We start from the raw sequence: 21,014 nt of genomic DNA on the forward strand, positions 1-21,014 counted from the left end.
TTCCTCAAACCTCAAGGTTTTCATAAACAGTCTGTAAAAAAACAATTGCAGAAGAGAACCATGATTATTGTATTACAATACAGTATATAACCTTGAAAAAGGTGTTTTCAGCACCATTACATTTTAGTGCCTTACCATTCCAATACTTGGCTGTTCATTTGCTGAAAACAACAAGTAAAAACGTCAGTGATTCAGATAACATTTCACCTACATCATATTATTTTGTAACTGCAGTTTTGATATGAGGTCCTATAATCAGTACCTGCATCCCTGTTCTGCTTCCTCTTCATCCATATGTAGAGAACTCCAGCAGCTGCACACATCAGGAGACCCAAAGAACGAACTAACCACGCAAGTGTTTGCGAAGCTTGGGGGACATTGAATAATTATCATTTTATCACTTTTGTCTTATCTGTGGGTTTTATTCAATTGAACAAGTAAGCATGATGCATACTTACAGTTAACAGGGCTCCACCTCTTTGATGCCATCACAGCCCCCTCTCTCTGCACAGAGCAGGATATTCCTTCTGATCCCTTCGAACCATCTGGGAGAACCAGCTTGTTCAGGAGAGTGTTGTTGACATTCATTAAACCGCTCTGCCAGCTGTTTTGGCCACTTCCAGACCAAGTTAAATTGAAGTCATCGTCACATTGTTCAGGGCAGGTAAGCACGCAAGTCAAGGTGAGATTTTCTCCTCCTGGACCGTACTGTGGAGTAACTGCAAAGACAAACATGAGGCATGAGAAGAGATGTTTTAACAGCAGGAGCACAGTGCTGCAATTTTGAGTGAGTTTGAGCACTCACCATTGAGGATGTGCAGTCTGACTTTGCTGAACACATTTTTCTCATTAGCGGACTCTGAACAGCGGTAGTCCCCAGCATCCAGAGCACTCACTGTCCAAATGGACAGCGATGAATCTTCATTAACAGGAAACACCACTGACTGGCTCTTTTTGGGCGAGCTTCCATCTGACGGTGGTTTTCCACCCACAGTCCACGTCACGCTGCCACTGACACCAAAAGAGGATGCACTGCTGCAAGAGAGTGAAACTGACTCACCCACAGCTGCAAAAACTTCCTCTACACCATCTAGGGCAAAAGGAGAAGTGGTTAACCATCGTCTTGTGTTAGCTTTCTGCAACCATCTATGGTGTACGGGTCAGTTTTGACCCGTGTATTAAATCTGCTGTAAAATAGCTACACTAAAAACATTTTTTTTTCATCCAATTTGCTGTTCTTCTCTTGGTTACATTGTTAGGCTTCCTTATCCATGAAAATATTGATTGTAATATTTTTTGGAATGTGCCCCTAGGCTTTTTTTTGTCAGTATACCCCTTGTCTTCAATTGAACCTTCCCTTTGTCAGCTTTCTGCTACCATTTATGGTGTTCAGGTCAGTTTTGACCCGAGTCTTAAATCAGCTGTAAAACACACTAAAACAATTATTTATCATCCCATTTGTTTCTCATCTCTTGGTTACGTTGTTAAGCTTCCTCATCCATGAAAAGGTTGGTTTTGCACTTATGATTTCAGTTTTAACTCTCATTATTGTTCTTATCGTCAAAATTCAAAATTGACCCTAACACCACAAATGTCATAATTTTAACCAGAACATTTTAGAATTTTGTGAAATTTTTTTTTATTTTGTTTAGATAGAGGTTCCTGACAAAGTCAAAAAGGCTTGATGCTATAAACAAATGTATGTACTTTTATACATTTAAAACCTGAAAACGTGTCACTGGTGACCCGAACACAAGAGAAGGGTTAAACTTTAAAGGTGTTCAACCAAATTTCTCTAGAAATGATCACACATTAGTACAGTACCTGTCAGTGTTGTCGTATGAATGACGGTGGCTTGAACCTTATCATCCTGTGTCAGTTGGCACTTCCATTTTCTGTGATGGTCTGTTGGTTTTTTATTGATAATCAATTTGGACAAACATTCAGAGGGGCTGTTAAAGTCAAACCTTTTTCCAGTTATTGGTGTGTTATCCTCAGTACTCCACTTGATATGTATCCCCATTGTGTTGTAACAGGGAAATACTCCTCTATATGTATTGAGGTAACAGAGAAGTTCTGTTTTGCTGTTCTCTGGATCCTTTCTCTCAACAACTGGTGAATGAAAAAAAAAAACATCATGTGACTGCTGTGATATTTCTACTGACTTACTTGTTGATGTGGCAGGACAACTCGCTTACGTTCAAGTTTCAACACTGAAACACTTGAATTAAGTGCTCCAATGCCACATGTGTAAAGGTGAGCATCACCGAGAACAGGCTGTTTAATCTCCAGAGAGCAGTCCGGCAGCAGGCTGAGGCGGGAGGTGTGTGGAGCTGCCACTCTTCCAGCCTTCACCACCTGATCGGTGACAAAGCCGTAATCTCCAGTCATGTTCCAGGTTATAGAAGAGCAGGATCCAATAGAGGGGATGGCACATGGCAAAGTAATGCTGTCTCTAGGTGAAGCAAATACCACCAGACGCTCTGTTGAAGGAGGTGATGAGAAAGCATTTAATTTCTTTTCAAAGTTTCAAAAAACAAAACAAAACCTTTACCATACGGAGTAATGCAGATGCAATTTGTAACCTCATGTAGATACAATAGTTTCTTGTATTGTTCAAGTTTATGTGGATAGTTTATTTTAAAAACAAAAAAAGAGAAAGTGAAACAGTTAACAGTCAATCATTTTCAGTACCTAAATCAATACTTAATTTCTTGAGTCAGATCCTAAAATAAACAGATTAACAAGAGAAGACTTCTTTTTCTATTATTGTTGTCATAATTACCAGAAGACTGAGCTCCAGCTGTTGCCACTATAAGAGAAAAGAAACAGAGTCCCAGCAGTGAAAAAGTAACCATCCTTGTCTTCTTTGTGCTTGAAGATTTTCGTGCTTATTGCAAAACCTTGTCACAGCAGAAGTTTTCAGAAAGTCATCTCAGGAAACGAGATTGAGACAACTCATTTTTCATTTTAGACCAGCCCCTTGAAGGGCATGTAGTTCAGTATTAAACTACAAAACTTTGAGTGTCATGTGCTCTGGCTGTTTTTGGTGTTTATTTTTTACATTTTAGTACAGCGGTTAAGCCCTCAAATCAAGGGGAATTGTGCACTTTTTGAAAGAAACATGAAACTTCTACCATAGTTAGTTTATACCATGAGGTTTATTTTAAGATCGGGAGGGAAGTCAGATTTGACCTCTGAGGCCCGGGAGAGGTCAAATCCAAGATGGCCGCCAATAATATTCAAAAATGCCTATCGCTGGAACCAAACACAGTAGAAAAACACTTAAGGTGTCATTTCCCACTAATTTTTGGGTGCCCATTCTGTTGGTGATACCTTTGAGACCAATAGAATTCAAAAAAATGCATTTAGATCAATGTGGAGGTCAAATAATGCAGACATAGGGAGGTGAACGGTGCAAAAAGGTAGTTTATTTCCAAAATAATAGCCTAACAGTGATGATGATGTTAATAATGATGATAATAGTGCCAATAATAATAATCATTATCATAATAAGTTCTTTTTTTTAACTGATTTATTATTAACTCATTGGCTGCCAGCCATTTTCAGAGCAGAGAGCTGCATACTGCCAGCCGTTTTAGAGCATTTTTTACAGATCTTTCAAGACCCACAGAATATTGTGTTCATGTAAACATGTAAACACCAAAACTACCAAGAGAAAGAATAGACTCTCTTCTTTCATTAGGAAAAAAAAGTTTGTTTCTACCTTTTTCCATTCTTTAGTAAACGGCAGTAGAACATTGGCTGGTTTCGCCAAAAACACCTGTTTTTGACCAAAACACCTGTTTTTGACCAGAACACTGAGAAAACAAGCTTTTTGTGGAAAGAAACATGTCAAGCAGAACAGTGACTTTGAAGTTAATATACAACAGAAACAACATGTCTATAGACATCAATGGCAGCCAATGAGTTAAAGAGACACTGTCTCTCGGCTCTGTTCGTGGCACTAGTACACCACAGCCGCTTGTTACTCTCTCTCCCTGGCTCTCAGGCTCCGGTCCACTTGGTGCTCCTCCTCCTCTATCCTTGCCTGACTGAGGGCTGCCACCGTGCCCCTAGTCCACCGGTGAGGGATGAGGGGGACTGCCAACTGGGGGCCCACGCCCTCAGACCGACAAAAGCTTGGATCATGGGCTGACTTTCAAGAGATCGCAGCGAGGTAGCTGCTCTGCTACGTACAAAACCCTGACCCAGAATCAGGTCGTCTGCAAGTGATTTAGTACCAGGTTCTCCACAAACATGCGGTGCGAGATTGGAGAGGACCGGCGGACCACCATCCGGCCACGCGCCAACCCTGTCACCAACGGTTCTACTCGCTGTAATCAAAACCCGGTTGTCAGGGGGTTTCGCTAGATAGTAGGTAGGGACAGTGGGAATCTCGTTCATCCATTCATGCGTGTCACTAATTAGATGACGAGGCATTTGGCTACTGGGTCATACGGCTTTCCGTGTTTACCTGCACGTCAGGCACCATCGTGAGTACTACGACATGATACAGCCCATACGGACTCATTTCTGCATCAGCAGCTGGTCCGCCACCTTCTATAATCATTACGAGCCCAAACTGCCCCCAGCTGACCGCCAGCCGGTGGGATGCAGCCAGGCGGGGTTCCCGTTATAGAGGGCCAGCCAGCGTCGTGTAGAGGTCCCCTCAGGGCACCAGCCACCCTTGCGGCCGTCCCTCATCCCTTTGAGGACCAGCTCGGCTCCTGGAGAGGGCCGTAGTCCTCAATCCTGGAACGGCCATACCTAAAACGTGACGTCAGCCGACTGCCTTCCACTGATTGGGCAGAGCGTTGTCACTGGAAGAGTCGTGAGCACGATGTCCGACATGAGAATTCATCTGTACCGAGACCGTTGTTATTCCTTCACCCGAGTTAAATGATGCTGTGTGGAAAACCACGCTGTGGTCCGTAATCGAGGAACAGACAAGTGAGTTTGGAGCTGACGAGAAGATCGAAAATAGAGAGAGAAACAGTGTGGCCTTGCGATCCCCCCACCCCTGCTGAGGAGGAACTAGAGAACTCAGCTGTAATGGAAAAGCACCTTTACTGAGCCGTGCCGTGACTGTGTAGTGGAAAAGTGCCAATAGTTACTCCGTTTACCTGCACTTCATTAAATTTCTTCACTTTGACATTCAAAGTAGAGTTCTCAACGGGCCTAAAAATTACAACCCGACCTGACCCGGCCCGTGGGTTTTAAGCCCGGACCCGACAGAGCTCGATACACCAGCATTAGTTGTCTGGCCAAACCCAGCCCAGCCCAACAAAAAAAAAAAAAACTAAACTAAAAAAGTGACATGCTTTCTTTGCAGCGAGAGCAGATGGTGCCAGTGACGCAGCAGCACCTTATCAGTGGGTGAAACTGATTCAATTTCGGCCACAAAAACATTGTGGTTTTTTGGAGATACACACAGCATCTCGTGCCAAACCAACCTGACCCATCGGCCTTACTCGGGTTTGGGTTGAAATTGAGAACTCTCATTCAGAGTACTGGGCGAAAGCACATTGTGTCAACTCCCCTCCATGGGCCTTCGCAATGCTTCCACACAGCGTCGGACACCACCCCTCTCTCCGCGGAAAGAGGAGGGCAACAGTATTATTAAATTGCAGATTTGCACCTTTACATAAATGCATTTTCTTGAATGTGTTCTGGTCAAAAACTGGTGTTTTTGGCGAAACCAGCCAATGTTCTACTGCTGTTTACTAAAGAATGGAAAAAGGTAGAAACAAACTTTTTTTTCCTAATGAAAGAAGAGAGTCTACTCTTACTCTTGGTAGTTTTGGTGTTTACATGTTTACATGAACACAATATTCTGTGGGTCTTGAAAGGGTCTGTAAAAAATGCTCTAAAACGGCTGGCAGCAGCTCTCTGCTCTGAAAATGGCTGGCAGCCAATGAGTTAATAATAAATCAGTTAAAAAAAAGAACTTATTATGATAATGATTATTATTATTGGCACTATTATCATCATTATTAACATCATCATCACTGTTAGGCTATTATTTTGGAAATAAACTACCTTTTTGCACTGTTCACCTCCCTATGTCTGCATAATTTGACCTCCACATTGATCTAAATGCATTTTTTTGAATTCTATTGGTCTCAAAGGTATCACCAACAGAATGGGCACCCAAAAATTAGTGGGAAATGACACCTTAAGTGTTTTTCTACTGTGTTTGGTTCCAGCGATAGGCATTTTTGAATATTATTGGCGGCCATCTTGGATTTGACCTCTCCCGGGCCTCAGAGGTCAAATCTGACTTCCCTCCCGATCTTAAAATAAACCTCATGGCATAAACTAACTATGGTAGAAGTTTCATGTTTCTTTCAAAAAGTGCACAATTTTCATGCTTAGCCGCTGTACTATTTGTCAGGTGTTCAAGCAAATCTTTCCAGTTACCTTCTGTTATTACTCTCATCTATTATCAGATGATGGTGAAAATGCAAATACTGCCTCCAGGTCAGTGATGAGGAATCATTAAAAAAAAAAAAAACATTTTCTAGGAAAGGGAGTTTGTTACTTTTTGGTAACATGTCCAGTGTTTGTCCACTAGGTGATGCTGTCAGGCTGTGTGACAGATGTTCTTGTTGCAACATAACTAGTATTTGACCAGGTTTCATTTCATAGTAAGCTGTGCAAACTCCAGCTTTTGATTTGCCCTTTGCTCTCTATTTTAATTTGATCACCTGCTTCACCATTCTTGTAATTTCCCTTCTACATGCACATAATTGTAAAAGTAGGGCTGGACCAGACAGCACATAGGTGACAGATCTACCAGGATTTTTTTACAGGTTATTTTAATCGTAATCCTAACTACAAACCAACAGACGAAGTATTGATGATAAATATGCATGTTAAGGTTCTCTTTTTGATATATTGTTTGAAAAAATAATCAACAAGTAAACAGTGCACCCTCTGCAAGTTCAGAGACCAGTCCCTGGTCTTGGACAAACACATAGACAAAATAAACTATATTATTATTTTTAGTGCAATAGAGAACTGAAATTAAGTGGACACAAAAAAAGAGATGTGTACATACAAACTTTTTGTGTCCACCCACTACATGACACAGGAAATAACACATTTTCACCCTGTTAGTTCTTTCGACAGCCAAACCAGAATGCAGGTGATTAGGCATGCATTGCTTTTGTGGAAGTAAGTCTGGCAAGGCAAGCCACGGCAAGGCAATTTTATTTGTATAGCCCATTTTTACAAACAGTTCGTCTCAAAGGGCTTTACATGGCATCATAACAACATCCTCTGCCCTCGAGGAATAAATCTTGTTTTTCTCTTACCAGCAGAAAAGCCGTAGTACAATCAACAATTATGCCTGTCTTTGATTATGGGGACACCTTGTATATGCATGCCTCTTCCTCCATTCTGAGGCCTCTTGATGTAGTCGTGTTTCACAGTGCTTTACGTTTTATTACAGGCAGTGGGTTCTTCACCCATCACTGTGTCTTGTATGAAAGAGTGGGTTGCTCTTCTCTCACTTCTCGTAGAGAGCAACATTGCTTCTTGTTCAGTTATAAAGTATTGATCTGGAAGCTCCCAACCTACTTGATGTCCCTGTTGCACTTCAGCACATGGCAAAGTAATGCTGTCTCTAGGTGAGGCAAATATCACCAAGATCTGTTGAATGAGGCGATGAAGAAGCAATAATGTCACAATTGGTACCTTTAACACATATTTTCTTTGAATATTTTTTGTTCCAGTTTATGGCTTGTTTATTTAAAAAAAAAAAAAAAAAAGGAGTATCAGTTCAAAACAATTTTACAGTGAATGTTTTCAGTAACCAATTCAATACTTGATTTGTTACGTTAGATCCTAAAATAAACACAAAGCTGCCAGGGGGGGCACCAAGATATAAAAATATTTAGCTGCAAGATCAATATTGCATGCATGCATCTCATAAGGAACTCATTTTTCTATTATTGTTGTCATAATTTCCAGCAGACTGAGCTCCTGCCGCTATAATAGAAAGGAGAGAGAGTCCCAGCAGTGAAAAAGTAACGATCCTTCTCTCTTTTCTGCTTGAAGATTTTCTTGCTGATTGCAAAACCTTTTTACAGCAGAGGTTTTCAGAAAGTCATCTCAGGAAATTACATCGAGCCAACTCATTTTTCATTTTAGATCAGCCCCTCGAAAGAACCAGCAGTGTTCATGTAGTTCACTGCTTTGAATGTCATTTGCTCTGGCTGTTGTGTTTTTGGTGTAATATTTTTTACATTTGTCAGGTGTTCAAGCAAATCTTTGCAGTTATCCCCTGTTATCATTCTCATCTATTATTAGATGATGGTGAAAATGCAAATACTGCCTCCAGGTCAGTGATGATAAATCATAGGGGGGGAAACAATAAAACATTGACCATTTTCCACCAAAGGGAGTTTATCACTTTTTGGTAACATGCCCTGTATTTGTCCACTAGGTGGTGTTGTAATTTCCCCTCTACATGCATGTAATTAAGTACATAGCCTACAGATACTGATTATGCAGTTTGTGTTGCTGGACCAGACATAAAGCACATGTGTTATCAACCAATGGACAAGTTATTTTAATTAGCATACTACAGATCAACAAAGGAAGGATGATAAACATGCATATACATTTTCTTCTATTGTTTAAAAGATAATTTATTTGCACGGAAATGTTTAATCGACAAGTGGGCAGTACACCCTCTGCAGTTCAGAGATCAGTCCCAGGTCTTGGACGTGCTATAACTGTGAAGGACTTGACTTTGAGCACAACACTAGCAACTCCTCTGAGGTCAGGTGGGGAGGCCTGGCCCTCAGGAAGGATGAACTGGAAATCTCTCAGTAAGTAGGCAGTGAACAGAAAGAGCTCCATTCTAGCAACAGACTCCCCCAGGCAGAGCCGAGCCCCTCCTCCAAAAGGCATCAGGGAGCGGGTGGAGCCTCCTCCTCCGGCCAGAAAACGCTCTGAAGGAGAGAGGAACAGAGAGAGAGAGTGAGTAGCAGCTCTATTTGAGGTCTGCTGAGCCAAGTGAGAGGAATGCATTTCCCCCAAACAGTTACCTGGTCTGAAGCTGTACGGGTCAGGCCAAACTGCAGGATCATGGTGAGCTCCAAACAGATTAGGAATGATGACTGTGTTCTTGGGGATGAAGTAACCTGCAATACTAAATATGCAAGGGGAAATATTAATTCTCCACAGGTGAAAAGTGGGTAAATGTTGCATATCCAAAGAACAACTCTAAATTAGTGTACATTGAAACTTTTACAGGATAATTAGAAATATGTTAAATTTCAGGTTCATGCAGTCTCAAGCTCAAAATGACAAGAGTGAAGAAAAAACATACTTAATAGAGTAATGATAGCAACATTTTAGCAGGGCCTCCATTTTATCTATTGCATTCATTTCTAGTCATCATTTTTTGCATAGAGCCAAATAATATTTAACTATTTATTTTATTTTTTTAATCTTACAGAAATGTGGGTCTGTGCCAGATTTACTGTATCATCCTGTACCAATGCTTGGATCCTGATCAATACAAGGCATCAACTAATAGAAAAACCTATGTCACTTGTTTTGCAGACTTACCTGCTGTCTCTGATGGCTCTGTGCGGCACAGCCAGCGGAGCAACTGGCCTGAGTCTGAGCACCTCACTGATCAAAGAACACAGGATGGGAAGTCTGTGTCTGTCACTGTACTTGGGGTATCGTCCCTCTAACACTGTGCACAACTCCTCATACACCATGGTCTGCACCTGAAGATTAAAATAGGAGAGGGCAGATACAATGAGACAAACTTCAGGATGTGTAAGTGTTATGTTGAAGAGGTTTTGTTGTAATAATGTGTCCTGCCTCTGGCCTGTGCAAAAGGAAAGCCACGGTCCAGTTCAGCCAGGCTGCAGTGGTCTCTGTTCCCCCAATGAGGAGGTCCACAGTGGCCATGTGGACATGAGTATCTGTAAGGAGCTAACAAGAGGAGGGTAACATGCAGACACCTCTAAATTCAATCCAAACCTCTGGTATTCACTGTTAAATGTACTTACGATTCCATGGTCTGTGTTGTTATGTTTTTCAAGACCCTGGAGGAGAGATCCTGTAATGGCATCCTCATTTTTTTTGGCTTGTGACTGAGAAGATAATAAAGCGACAGCTGATTAAAATTAACAAGGCAGAGCTGGGATTCGGTGGCAAATCTGAGTGAGTGTTGCCCAATCTAGTATTATTTAAAAACAAAGCCACCAAACATTACAGTGTCTTTTTTGTTGTTGTTTTCTTTACCCATGAGCTGAGACATTCATCATTATTACATCCTTCAATAATGTGCATCAAACCAAATAATACATTTCAACATTTTAATTGCTGTTTGTTTTGACCAACCTTGTAATTGTTGAGATGTTGTTTTATGATCACATCTCTCCTGGCCACCTCTTTCAGGAGACGGGAAAACACCGGGTTTGGAAATTTCTTTGAGGGAACAGATGTCACAATGTGTGAAATCCCAAACTAAAGCTGACCATCAGTCTATTCTTTGATCTACAGTCATGTTGGTTCATATGTGACTGACCCTGAGCAGTGGGAAGGAGTCCAGAGCTGAGATCCAGGAGGAGCCCCACAGAGCAACAATCTCATTCAAACAGGAGTGCAGCTGCTGCAGCTCTGAAGAACTCTTGTCATACTAGGAAACACAGAGATTTACGTTTTAATATATCCTGCCAATGAAACGCACTGTCCACTAACTAAATAGCACATTATGAATGCACTTTTGTAGAAGCTGCTAAAAAAGGCAACATAAACAGTTAAATTCCCCAGTTCCTTACATAAACACTGCTCTGCCACAACCACAACTGTTCATTGATGAAAAGCAGATTTTGTTATAAACCTTCACTACTACTTTTATTTACCCAGAGGTCCCAACTGAACTGTGAGAGGAAAAATACTCACTTCTTTTCCAAAAGCCAAAGTGGTGATGACATTACTGGCTGCCACAGTGAAATCCTCGGACAGATCTACAGCCCTGTCTTGATAGTCAATCAAAACCTGCACAGTGAACAAACCAAGCTTTATCTTTTTTTATCTGGCCACTTTGGAAACACTCCAACATTCAATCTGTTGTCTGGCTCTCTGATATCTCATTACAGGGTATTATGGTATATAGATAAGGCGCTGTATTGTCTGCTGGACTGCAATCTGTTTCTCGGGCCATCTGTACCTTTCGCAGACACAGGGCCTGTCTCTCGATCACGTCATGCAAAGATTGCTGGCAACAGCGCTGCAGAGCACTATGGACAAGACGACGATGTGCCCTCCACTCCTCATTATAATCTCCCAGAGAGATGGTGCGCCCTCCCCCAGACACAGTATCACCTAGTCAGTAAGTAGAGTCAGAAGAGCTTATAAGGAGATTAAATAACATACTTATAATTAAAGACAAAGGAAATTTGAATTGTTTACCTGTGTATGAAATTGGTCTCCCTGCAAAGTCAGACCATTTCTTCACCAGAGCTTCTCTTATAACTTCACAACTATTAAGTACCACCATGGCTGGAAAAACAAAACAAAACAGAGGTGTTGGTGTGGTGGGCATCTGCCTCACTGTCCATAATGTTTTCCAAGTTTGTTTGTTTCTATATGAGTATATTACGTAGTATATGACACAATAATGTTCAAAAAACATAAATCTAATTACTTGTGTTTCCACATTTTAGCCTGTAGATGTTTCCATAATGTTGTGCCAGATTGGTCAAATGAATTGGCAAGTGATCGTGTGCCAGCTCCATCATGTTGCCAATGAGGAAGAGGCTGGGAGGACCTGGGAGGGAGGGAGATGAGGAGCAGGGAAAGCATTGATGGAGATAGTACAGGAGTCCAGACTGAGCTCCTAGAAGGTAGAGTCAGAAAAGACAAAGGTACAATAGAGAGAGGAAGATTATAAATTATTATTAATTATACCCATTTGACCAATAATCACGTTGTGTGATCAAATGATCGAATGTTCTAACTATTCATGTGTGGTATAACTGCGTCCAATGTAGTAGTCATTATATTTCAATGAAACAGAAACCCCCCTAGCATAGTCAAATACATATGAAGACAACAAATCCATATTTACCTGTAGACTTGCTCTTGTGATCTGCCTGTGCACATTTATTTCTCCGATTAGAAATGCAGTTCAGCACCATGAACAGCACTAGAACTAGGACTACAGCTCCAACACTGAACATTGATATTTCTATTGCCATTTTGCGGCTCCTTGCTGGTTCCCACTTCAGAAAGCTGGTCATTGCACTGCTTGTCCCATTTATAGTCGTCAGAACAGGCTCTCAATATGTCAGCTTGTTGGTGTTTTCACAAAAATCAAGGACATCTAAACATTTTTACGTCAAGTTATCTGATTATGAGATGAATGCACGCAACAAGAGACAGCCTGATAAACATGGCTGGGGCTCGCTGAAGGGCAAAGCAACACATCACAGCTGACATGGGCAGTGTGTGATACTAGCAATGAGTTGTAGAAAAAGGTGCAAATTACATAATGACACAACACTTGAGACCCACATTAGCCACATTTATTACAATGGAGTGAGACAGTGCATATTAATTACAGTAGTAGTGGGGTGGCATACCATGGCATGGTGGTGCACAAGAAGGAATTAGAGTCAAAAGCTTTGTTGAAATCGACGGGTCAGGCAGAACAGTACAACAGTATACAAAAGGTTGCAGTATACAAAAAGTTGCAATTTAAAAACCCTTCTCCACTCTTTTGGTAAATCACCTAAAAAAGCTATCATAGCTATCAAAACCACTGCAATTTCATTCGGATAGTGAAATGCAACTGTGAGGACCACCCTCCTCTGGATTTCTGGAGCTCCAATTTCTTTGTTTTATGGATGGAGAGCCCACGAAGGCCGGGGTGTTCTTAGCCATGAGTTGCAGGGGAGAACCTGGATGGTCGGAACTTCATCTCAGTAAAGGGAATGGAGGAGTCTTTACCTTTCCAGTCTATCCAGACTATTCCCTGTTTTAGCAGAAAGAGGAAGGTGATGGTATTTGTCAGTGAGTTGTATCAGAAACGATAAAACTGTTTAAAATTGATTGCAGACTTATCATACCTGATTGTTACTGTTGATGCCATAAAGACCATTGAGGTTGGTCTTGTAGCAATTCTTGTACCACCAGCCTCCCATGTAGGCCTTGGCACAGTGGAGACCAAGAGGATCAGGGTCCTTGTCCCGGCTTGAGAATGGGCGCCCGTTATGATACTTCATAGAGTCACCTGACAAAGAAATACAGCAATATCACATTATGAACTGTCAGGGAATTTCTGTATAGTATATACTGTGCATGTTAAGGAAAATTAAACCTCTATTCAAGTTTTTACCTGCAGTTCCTGTGTAGCCGGACACTGTCAGAGTATAGTGCTTGTCCTCTGAATCGAGGGAGAAGTTGGCATAGTGAGCGTATGCCGTGTCATTTCCAGATCGCATATCCACTCTCAGACTCACAGGGCCAAAACTGGTCAGGTTGTGAAGAAGTTCATTTCCTGTTGTGTGTAAATTGAACAAAACATATATGAGGTTGATTTAGGCTACAATAATCTTGCGATAGTATAGTAATAATTGTTAGCTCCCAACTGTACCGAGCCAGAACTCTTCACTCAGGTTTCCAAAGCCAGCTCTGTATTCACTCCAGGTTCTGTAGAAATCTGTCTTTCCATTCATCCTCCTTTGGAACACCTAGAAACACACACCAGATTGTTGTTTTCTTTCTAAACCCATTCTGACATTTCTTAAGTGCAACATTTCATTTAAGTAGCCGCAGGTTGTCGCACCGTCCAGCCACCACCATCAGTCTCCATGTCACAATAGACTCTGACTGCTTGTCCCCCTTTTCCTTGTGGGTAAATGTCCACCTCTCCTGACTGCAGAGCCCCATTCAGCAGCTCCTGAGAGCACTCAGTAGGGAAAGGGAATCGCAGTTTCCCTACAGAATGGAAAAGAGAGTTGGTTGATCAATTAATTAGATTAATGGGCAGATCCAGGGGCTGCATTACTTAACCTTTACTTTTATTACCTGTGATGAATTCTGTGGTGACAACAGATGTGTAGAGTCCATCTCTCTCGCCTTGTACCAGAACGATATAGCGTGACATGGGCAAAAGCCCTGTCAGCTTATACTCTGTGATGGTTGAGTCCAGGGTCACCTCCTGATTTAATGTATGAATGCAAAGTTAAAAGTTCTGCAAACAGCTATATGTATATTGTGGGTTACAGTAATTAAGGAATATTATTCACCTTTGCTTCTTCTCCTACCACCTGATAGATCACTCTATAGCTGTGATACACAACGGTGGACGTTCTCCAAGTTACCACTGCAGTACGAGCACCCACCTCGTGGGCCTTCACCACTGAGGGACACAAAACGTGTTCATTTTGCACACTTTACACCAATTCTGTGGACATTGATAAGTAATCAGCACACTCAAATTTTATTTTATTTCCTTTCTACTCACCGTTTGCTGTAGTGAATGTGGTTGAGATGGCCATACTCTGGAGACTGTCTTTCTGGCTCAAGACCTTCACTGTGTACAAGGTGCCTCTCTGCAAACCTCTCAGCTGATGCTCCACTGAGTTCCCAGACACCATCACTGTCACTGTCACATTAGGAGCTGTGTGCAAGAACAACAGTTAATCGCGCTCAGTGTAATTGTTTGCACTTTCTCATCAGGCTAATGTGTCCATACTCACTTTTGGAGGACTCATAGCTGATGATGAAGCGATCTACTTTCCCAAGACTGGGTGTCCATTGCAGCAGAGCTCTGGTGTCTGTCACATTGGTGACTTCAAGCTGCGATGGGGGGGCGGGCACTGCAGTCAAGCGACATCAGTGTGTTTATTGCTTTTTACACATGCCATGACACCCAAAAAGTAGCCATTTGAGCTTATCTAATTCGGTACCTGTGGTGATAACTGAGACAAGGGCATCACTCTGGGCTCTGCCTTGTGTAGCAGTTACAGAGATGATGTAGGAGGTCCCAGCGGACAACTTGGACAGAACCATGTGAGACTGCTGAGAGCCTATGACTGAAAAGCGGCTTTCCCCTGGCAGAAAACATAGTAAATTTCACAATTAAGCACTTAACAATAAAAGAACCACACTAACTGACATTAAACCAGGAATTTGTGACCTGCACTTTACAGCTAGCCTTTGACAAACCTGTGATGATGTTGGTATACGTGACCCTGAAGCCTGCGAATGTGGTCTTTGGTTTGGACCAGGACACAGCAAGAGAAGACTCCGTTACATTACTGAAAACGAGCTCTGTGGCTGGCTCAGGACCTAGCAAGAGAAAACAAAGTGATTTTTATTCATATTGTTGAGCAGATGGTATCAATTAATGACTGTGTCCCTTGTTGTGGAAGCATTCGGTATAAATGATGAAGATGATGTGACTTAAATTACCTGTTACTGCAATTACTCTGTGAACCTTTGATCTTCTATGAACACTCGCTCCATATATGTGCAGGAAATAGCGTGTGTTAGCCCGAAGGTTACTGAACTCCACAGAGCGTACGTTGCCGGGGACCACCATGGAGATCATCTTGGTTTCAGCTTGACCCTTTGATCCAACAATTTTACGAGAGGAGACAGTCGTGTCAGTGCTCTCTGTCTGTACCTGGACCTCAGCTGGGTTCTTAGCCTCAGGGATCTTCTCTCCTTCAAAAGATTCCTCTTCAAACTCCTCATGGTCGTCTTCATCGCCCTCTGTTCTTGGTTCTCTTCTGATCACAGTGAAATTCTTGAACATGCCTTGTGGCGCTGACCATGTGATGGTGAAGCTATAGGAGGAAATGTTCACAACTTTCACAGAACCTAATCCAGATCCACTCATCCCCCTGCTGGTCCCAGAGCCATGGACACTTGTTTTGTTTTGCAGAGCTGATGTTGTTGTGATGGTTGAATTTACTACATATTGGCTCTTCTGTGTAACTTTCCCTTTCCCAGCTTCAGTGTTTCTGTTGTCAACAGATTGCACAGTTGTAGTATCTACCTTGACTGTCTTACTGTGCTTATGTCCAGATGATTGAGTAACATTCTTGTCAGCCAGTGTGGATTGCTCCAAGGTCTCTTTTCCTGTTCTGGTTTTGTTTGTTGCAGCGCTCTTGGACAGAATAGTCACAATTTTAGCTGTGCCATTAGATTTCTTAACATTACTCTGGGTCATATTGCTGTGAGGCTCATCTTTCAGATGGTCTGATTTAGCATATGTTTTACCAGCAGTTCCCTCTTTAACAAGCTTGACGTCAGTTTTTCGGATAACCTTTTTGGAGGTCAGTATTGTCGTTTTGCCTTTGCGAGCCTCTTCTTGTTTTCTTCCCTCATGTTTCAGGAGAACTTGAGCAACGGTTGGGCGAGTGGTCTTTGTGACACTTGAGGGACCTTTAAGGGTTATTTTCTTAACCGAAACATCTTGTTTTGCTTGTGTTTTAACAGGGGTTGGTTTAGCATTAGTGGCCACTCTGGCTTTGCCGTCAGACTCTTTGGTTTCAGTTTCCTTCTTCTGCTCCTTTTTCTGCTGGGGCACCACCTCCACTGTCTCCTTGGCCTTGCCTTTGGCAGCTTCTGAAATTTTAAAGTAGAATTTGTGATCAAAGTGTGGCTGAAATATTAAATAATAATGTTCATTCAGATAAGAACATAGACTCACTTACTTTTGTTACACTCGGTTCCTTGGGCACACTCACTGCAGTCTGGACCTGTGAATCCCTGATGGCAGACACATTTCCCCTTCTCACATTCCCCGTTGCCATTACAGTCATCTGGACATTTTGCAGAACATGGACCTGGGAAAATGCAAAAATAAACCAGAATGATTAATTCCACATCTTTAGTTAGCTGTGTCAAATATAGTTATCTGGTGATTGTGACCAAATCATACATTTGTCTTTTAGGAGGTTCATCTCTTTCTCCAGTCGGGCCACTCTTCCTTTCAATGCGGTCATTTCAGCCTCACATTCCCCTTTGCAGCCACTAGGCAACAAGCTGATCTTATGCGTCATCACCAGAGGAGCACCAGGCTTCAGCGTCAGCTCCTGGTCCTTGGCTTTGCTAGAGTCACAGCCATCACTGATTACCACCTTGATGGTTGATGGTTGTGAGGGGGCAGGCTTTTCTTTGGTGGTGGTGGTGGTGGGAGCCTTGATTATAGCAGTCCGATTGGCAGAGGCAGTGACCTTGTCTTTTTCGGCTGTAGAACCACTCGCTGTTGTGGCCTTTGTTGGTGTTGATGTAGAGCTTTGAGCTACACCAGGGGCAGGCTTGTCTTTGGAGATTTTCACATCACCGGTGGAAGGAGGTTTAGCTACAACAGTCTGATTGACGGAGGCTGTGGGCTTGTTTTTGGTGGTTTTAGCACCACTTGCAGGAGCAGATTTTGTGGTTGTTGACTGAATGTTTTGAACTACTGTAGGGGCAGGCTTGTCCTTGGCAATCTTCCCATCACTGGTTGAAGGAGTTTTCATTGAAACAGTCTGATTGACTGAAGGTTGCGGTTTATCTTTGGTGGTTTTAGCGCTGCTGGCTGAAGTAGGCTTTGTGGGTGTTGGCTGAACATTTGGCGCTCCAGTTGGGGCAGGTTTGTCTTTACTTGCCTTTACTTCACTGGCTGAAGGAGATTTAGCTGAAGCCGTTTGATTGACTGAGACTGTGTGCTTGTCTTTGTTGGTGATGGTGCCACTGGCTGGCACAGTCTTTACTGGTGCCGGTGGAGTGACGTTAATTACTACTGGGCTGGCCTTGCTTTTGGTGGCCACTGTAGCGATGACTGTTAGAGGTTTTTGGTTGGTGGCTGGAGTGGATAAAACTGTCTGATTGACTGTGTTTGGCTTTAGGGTGGGACGAACGGCCTGTTTGGCAGGCGTAGAAGTGGTTTTTGGTTTTGAGGGGGTGAAAACGGCATTGGGTTTGGTCACGTCGCTTCCTGTGGAGTCTCTCTTCTCATTGGTCGTGGTTTGAAAGGAGGGAAATGGGGTGAGAAGGAGGAGAAGTCCTAGAGTAAACAGCATTTTGAGCCAGCAGCAGCAGCCAGCAATGGTATTGCCCTTGGAGGATCTGTATGTATATTACTGTAAAATTATGAACTCCTTCCTCTATATTTCTGTGCCCAGTTGTGTAGGGGAATTTGCCAGGTCTCTCCTAGAAATGAAAAAAAAATAAGAAAGATCTGAATTATGACTTATTTCAAGGACATTTCAGGCCAAAACTATTTTTTTTTATATCCGAAGAAGGGGTTTGCTGAGCATACATGCTCTTTGATCAACACTGGCTAGTTTAACATCCACACTGTTCCCATTCACAAATATGTTCCCCTGCTCCCTCTGTAACTGGTTACTAAAAAGTTACACTTACACATGTTTCAATTTACCTTATGTCAACTTCTTTTACTTATACTTTTATTTTACAGTTTTGCTATGAGAAAAGATAATGGAACTAACTAACTGGGTAATAATGATCACACATCACTCAACTGATCCACAAACTGAACTTTCAAATGAGAAAATATAACTTTTTCAACAGTACATCCATGGTATACTTTTAAAAGTGAACAACAAACATTAAGTTGAAAAGTTGCAGCAGTGTTCAAATCAGCCATGGCCTGCCAAACCAAGTAAATTCTAAATTAGCTGATTTCAGAACAGGAAGGAAGAAGGTGACTTGAGCGGGAAATCCAGAGAGTCTGTTGGAGAGACTATGCTGAGTGGTAACAGAGTGTCACTGTATAGAACTGTGGGACACTGTACGTCTTTCACTATACAGACGGTTACATAATCCACTGCACTCACTCCTCATAAAACCACCAAAGGGAATATGTCCAGCATTGGCATTAAATCGGTAGAAAGTCAAATAAATCATGCAGCAGGTAAACATTCAGATGTTTTGCTACACTGCATGACTATTTTTAAATGTTGCATTGGAGAAAGCTTAATTGACTACATGGCTGCAGTGAATAGTTGCTTCTATAGTATTATTTTTTATAGAATTAAAAATTCTATTAATTTTATCATTAAATTCTAGTAATTATATCAGTGCATAAAGTGTTATCTTGTGTGTGCATTCTAAAATTAAATTGCCAAGCTCCACACTCATTGCAACAGTACTTTAGTGTTTTTCTGCAGCTATAAAACAAAATAAATCAACAGCACTACATTATATCAGTCACGTTCTTGAAATAATATATTTTGCTATAAAGGCATTGGGATTTGAAGGGATCAACAGACATCACACTAGAGTCCATTCATTAAAATGACTGCAGTTACCGTTCTGAGATCATAATAAATAAGAAATAAAATTGAAAAATGACAAATGAGAAATGACTTACCAGAGCAATGACTTGTTCTTGGCTTTATCTCTGCCTTTGTGCTGCTCCCTCCATCTGATTGGAAAAGCTCACACAGACTTGCTGGATATGATCAGGTGAGAGAAAGGACCACCACTAGAAAGGAGGAGAGTGATAAAGTCTGCTCCTACTTAAGGACCCCCCCTCTTCCACGCCTAGTGGTCCCACTCTCTCAACCACCATGGAAAATATTTGTATTGGACTTACAAAAAGAGTTACATTTTTACACAGATTTGTGTATATATGATGTTGATGTTGTATAATATGATCAATTACTCTCTTGTATTCTGTTTTAGGGGAACTTACTGTAAATTCTTCTGGTGGATTAAACAATACAAAACATCCAAGGTCATGTACTTTGATTTGAAGAAAAAATAATAAATCTGTTTGAATAAATATTGATTTTTTGACTTCTCCAACTACAGTATGTACTGTGCATTGCAGAACATACCAATATTTTAGTCCTTTTTATGTGTAACATATAGCCTACATGTTTCAGCATCATGACAGTTATTCCAGTGTCTGCTTGACTTATTCCAGACATTGCTAACACCTAGACACAGTCTTTGATTGAATAAAGCGCTGGTCCCAGAATCATGATTCAGCTGTAATACATAGCATAACACTGCAGGTATTCAGTGCTGACTCTGGGGGACAGGAACCTCTCGCTATATGAATTGGCTGTTTGTTGGAAGTAATGAGATGTAACTACGTGGGAGTTATGTAAGTGACCAAATATCCACCAGATTTAAGGAATGCTCTGTGAAGGCACTGCATCTCTGACCAAATGGCCACCCACCATCCCACCTTTTATTAACCACATGAAGACAATTTTATCAAGGGCCTAGAGCAAATAAGACGTAGCCTAAGTGACATTTTCCTAATTTTACACAAGAGTAAAATCAGAAGTTTATATCACTGCCTTGCCTTTAAGAATACAAAGTGCTTACTGATAGTTATTAGGAGAGGCAGATGCAACGTAATACCTATAGCATAAATCTGCCTAATCTGCAGTTCTGTTACATTGTATTTTCTATATATATTTTTCAGCTGAATTATCCTTTATAAACTTAAGAGTTTACACAGTATAGTTAACTGTATATTTTTGCCCTGAGGCAAAAATGTGTATGCTGAAGAAACAGCTCTCATATTCTTACTGATAGATATACAGTAGGCCTACTCACCATTGACTGTATCGCAGCCTACTCACCCTATATAGCCAAGTTACAGTGGGGGGGATATAAGAACCCACAGTTAAAAAAAAAAAAAGTGTTTACTCATCGGTATTTAAGTCACAAATATGTTGAGATAGCAAGTTTTTCTTGGCTAGTACACCATTTTCTGACAAGATAGACAACTGACTTACCAGCACACTATTAGGCTCCAGCACAGCAATGTCACATAAACACGAGGGTAAATGTGACTTCATGGCACTGTTTTTTAAGTTGAACAATACTGTGTTTCTTTGGTTAAGGTTAATTGCACTTATTTATCTGCCAGTTTTTTTTTTTAATATGAGTGAAATCCAAGCATCAGTTAGCAAGTATCACTGTCTGTGCTCATTATAGTCATAGATTTGCATGCGAACTGGCTATAGGCTATGTGCCACATCTTTCAATAAAAC

General features: G+C 41.5%; 3 protein-coding genes across 3 annotated transcripts; all 3 read right to left on the bottom strand.

The window, feature by feature from the left end:
- Positions 1-4: 4 nt before the first annotated feature.
- Positions 5-2,879, bottom strand: LOC146972112 (uncharacterized). The gene is made up of 8 exons (XM_085802512.1): positions 2,786-2,879; positions 2,199-2,483; positions 1,825-2,112; positions 806-1,090; positions 459-719; positions 263-367; positions 136-161; positions 5-31 (listed from the first exon to the last, which is right to left on the bottom strand). Exons 1-8 carry the CDS (start codon positions 2,856-2,858, stop codon positions 5-7), a joined length of 1,350 nt encoding a protein of 449 aa, XP_085658638.1. The 5' UTR covers positions 2,859-2,879.
- Positions 2,880-8,689: 5,810 nt separating this feature from the next.
- cyp21a2 (cytochrome P450, family 21, subfamily A, polypeptide 2) lies at positions 8,690-12,270 on the bottom strand. Its single transcript, XM_085801932.1, has 12 exons — positions 12,090-12,270; positions 11,684-11,867; positions 11,449-11,538; positions 11,207-11,361; positions 10,939-11,034; positions 10,562-10,672; positions 10,375-10,461; positions 10,041-10,124; positions 9,835-9,963; positions 9,586-9,752; positions 9,060-9,163; positions 8,690-8,963 (listed from the first exon to the last, which is right to left on the bottom strand). The coding sequence occupies exons 1-12, from the start codon at positions 12,234-12,236 to the stop codon at positions 8,710-8,712; spliced, it is 1,608 nt and encodes a 535-aa protein (XP_085658058.1). The 5' UTR covers positions 12,237-12,270; the 3' UTR covers positions 8,690-8,709.
- A 273-nt stretch (positions 12,271-12,543) lies between these two features.
- Positions 12,544-19,494, bottom strand: tnxba (tenascin XBa). The gene is made up of 15 exons (XM_085801884.1): positions 19,373-19,494; positions 16,934-18,189; positions 16,707-16,838; positions 15,457-16,617; positions 15,211-15,333; positions 14,952-15,095; positions 14,742-14,861; positions 14,507-14,662; positions 14,289-14,401; positions 14,068-14,200; positions 13,826-13,977; positions 13,634-13,730; positions 13,376-13,537; positions 13,107-13,270; positions 12,544-13,012 (listed from the first exon to the last, which is right to left on the bottom strand). The coding sequence occupies exons 2-15, from the start codon at positions 18,057-18,059 to the stop codon at positions 12,914-12,916; spliced, it is 3,882 nt and encodes a 1,293-aa protein (XP_085658010.1). The 5' UTR covers positions 18,060-18,189; positions 19,373-19,494; the 3' UTR covers positions 12,544-12,913.
- Between the last annotated feature and the right edge of the window lie 1,520 nt (positions 19,495-21,014).

Source organism: Trachurus japonicus, chromosome 16 (assembly GCF_045865225.1).
Source record: "Trachurus japonicus isolate A0001 chromosome 16, Traja_1.0".
Lineage (NCBI taxonomy): Eukaryota > Metazoa > Chordata > Actinopteri > Carangiformes > Carangidae > Trachurus > Trachurus japonicus.

What these genes read in the sequence shown, in the direction of transcription:
- cyp21a2 (XM_085801932.1), bottom strand. Translation starts at nt 12,236, where the DNA reads ATGGCAATAGAAATATCAATGTTCAGTGTTGGAGCTGTAGTCCTAGTT. An exon ending in AGGCCCTGTGTCTGCGAAAG is followed by an intron (nt 11,035 to 11,206) that starts GTACAGATGGCC and finishes TTCACTGTGCAG; the next exon opens with GTTTTGATTGACTATCAAGA. An exon ending in AACATCTCAACAATTACAAG is followed by an intron (nt 10,125 to 10,374) that starts GTTGGTCAAAAC and finishes TTATCTTCTCAG; the next exon opens with TCACAAGCCAAAAAAAATGA.
- tnxba (XM_085801884.1), bottom strand. Translation starts at nt 18,059, where the DNA reads ATGCTGTTTACTCTAGGACTTCTCCTCCTTCTCACCCCATTTCCCTCC. An exon ending in AGGAACCGAGTGTAACAAAA is followed by an intron (nt 16,618 to 16,706) that starts GTAAGTGAGTCT and finishes TTAAAATTTCAG; the next exon opens with AAGCTGCCAAAGGCAAGGCC. An exon ending in CACCACAGAATTCATCACAG is followed by an intron (nt 13,978 to 14,067) that starts GTAATAAAAGTA and finishes TCCATTCTGTAG; the next exon opens with GGAAACTGCGATTCCCTTTC.
- LOC146972112 (XM_085802512.1), bottom strand. Translation starts at nt 2,858, where the DNA reads ATGGTTACTTTTTCACTGCTGGGACTCTGTTTCTTTTCTCTTATAGTG. An exon ending in AGCTGGAGCTCAGTCTTCTG is followed by an intron (nt 2,484 to 2,785) that starts GTAATTATGACA and finishes CTCCTTCAACAG; the next exon opens with AGCGTCTGGTGGTATTTGCT. An exon ending in GAAGCAGAACAGGGATGCAG is followed by an intron (nt 162 to 262) that starts GTACTGATTATA and finishes TGTTGTTTTCAG; the next exon opens with CAAATGAACAGCCAAGTATT.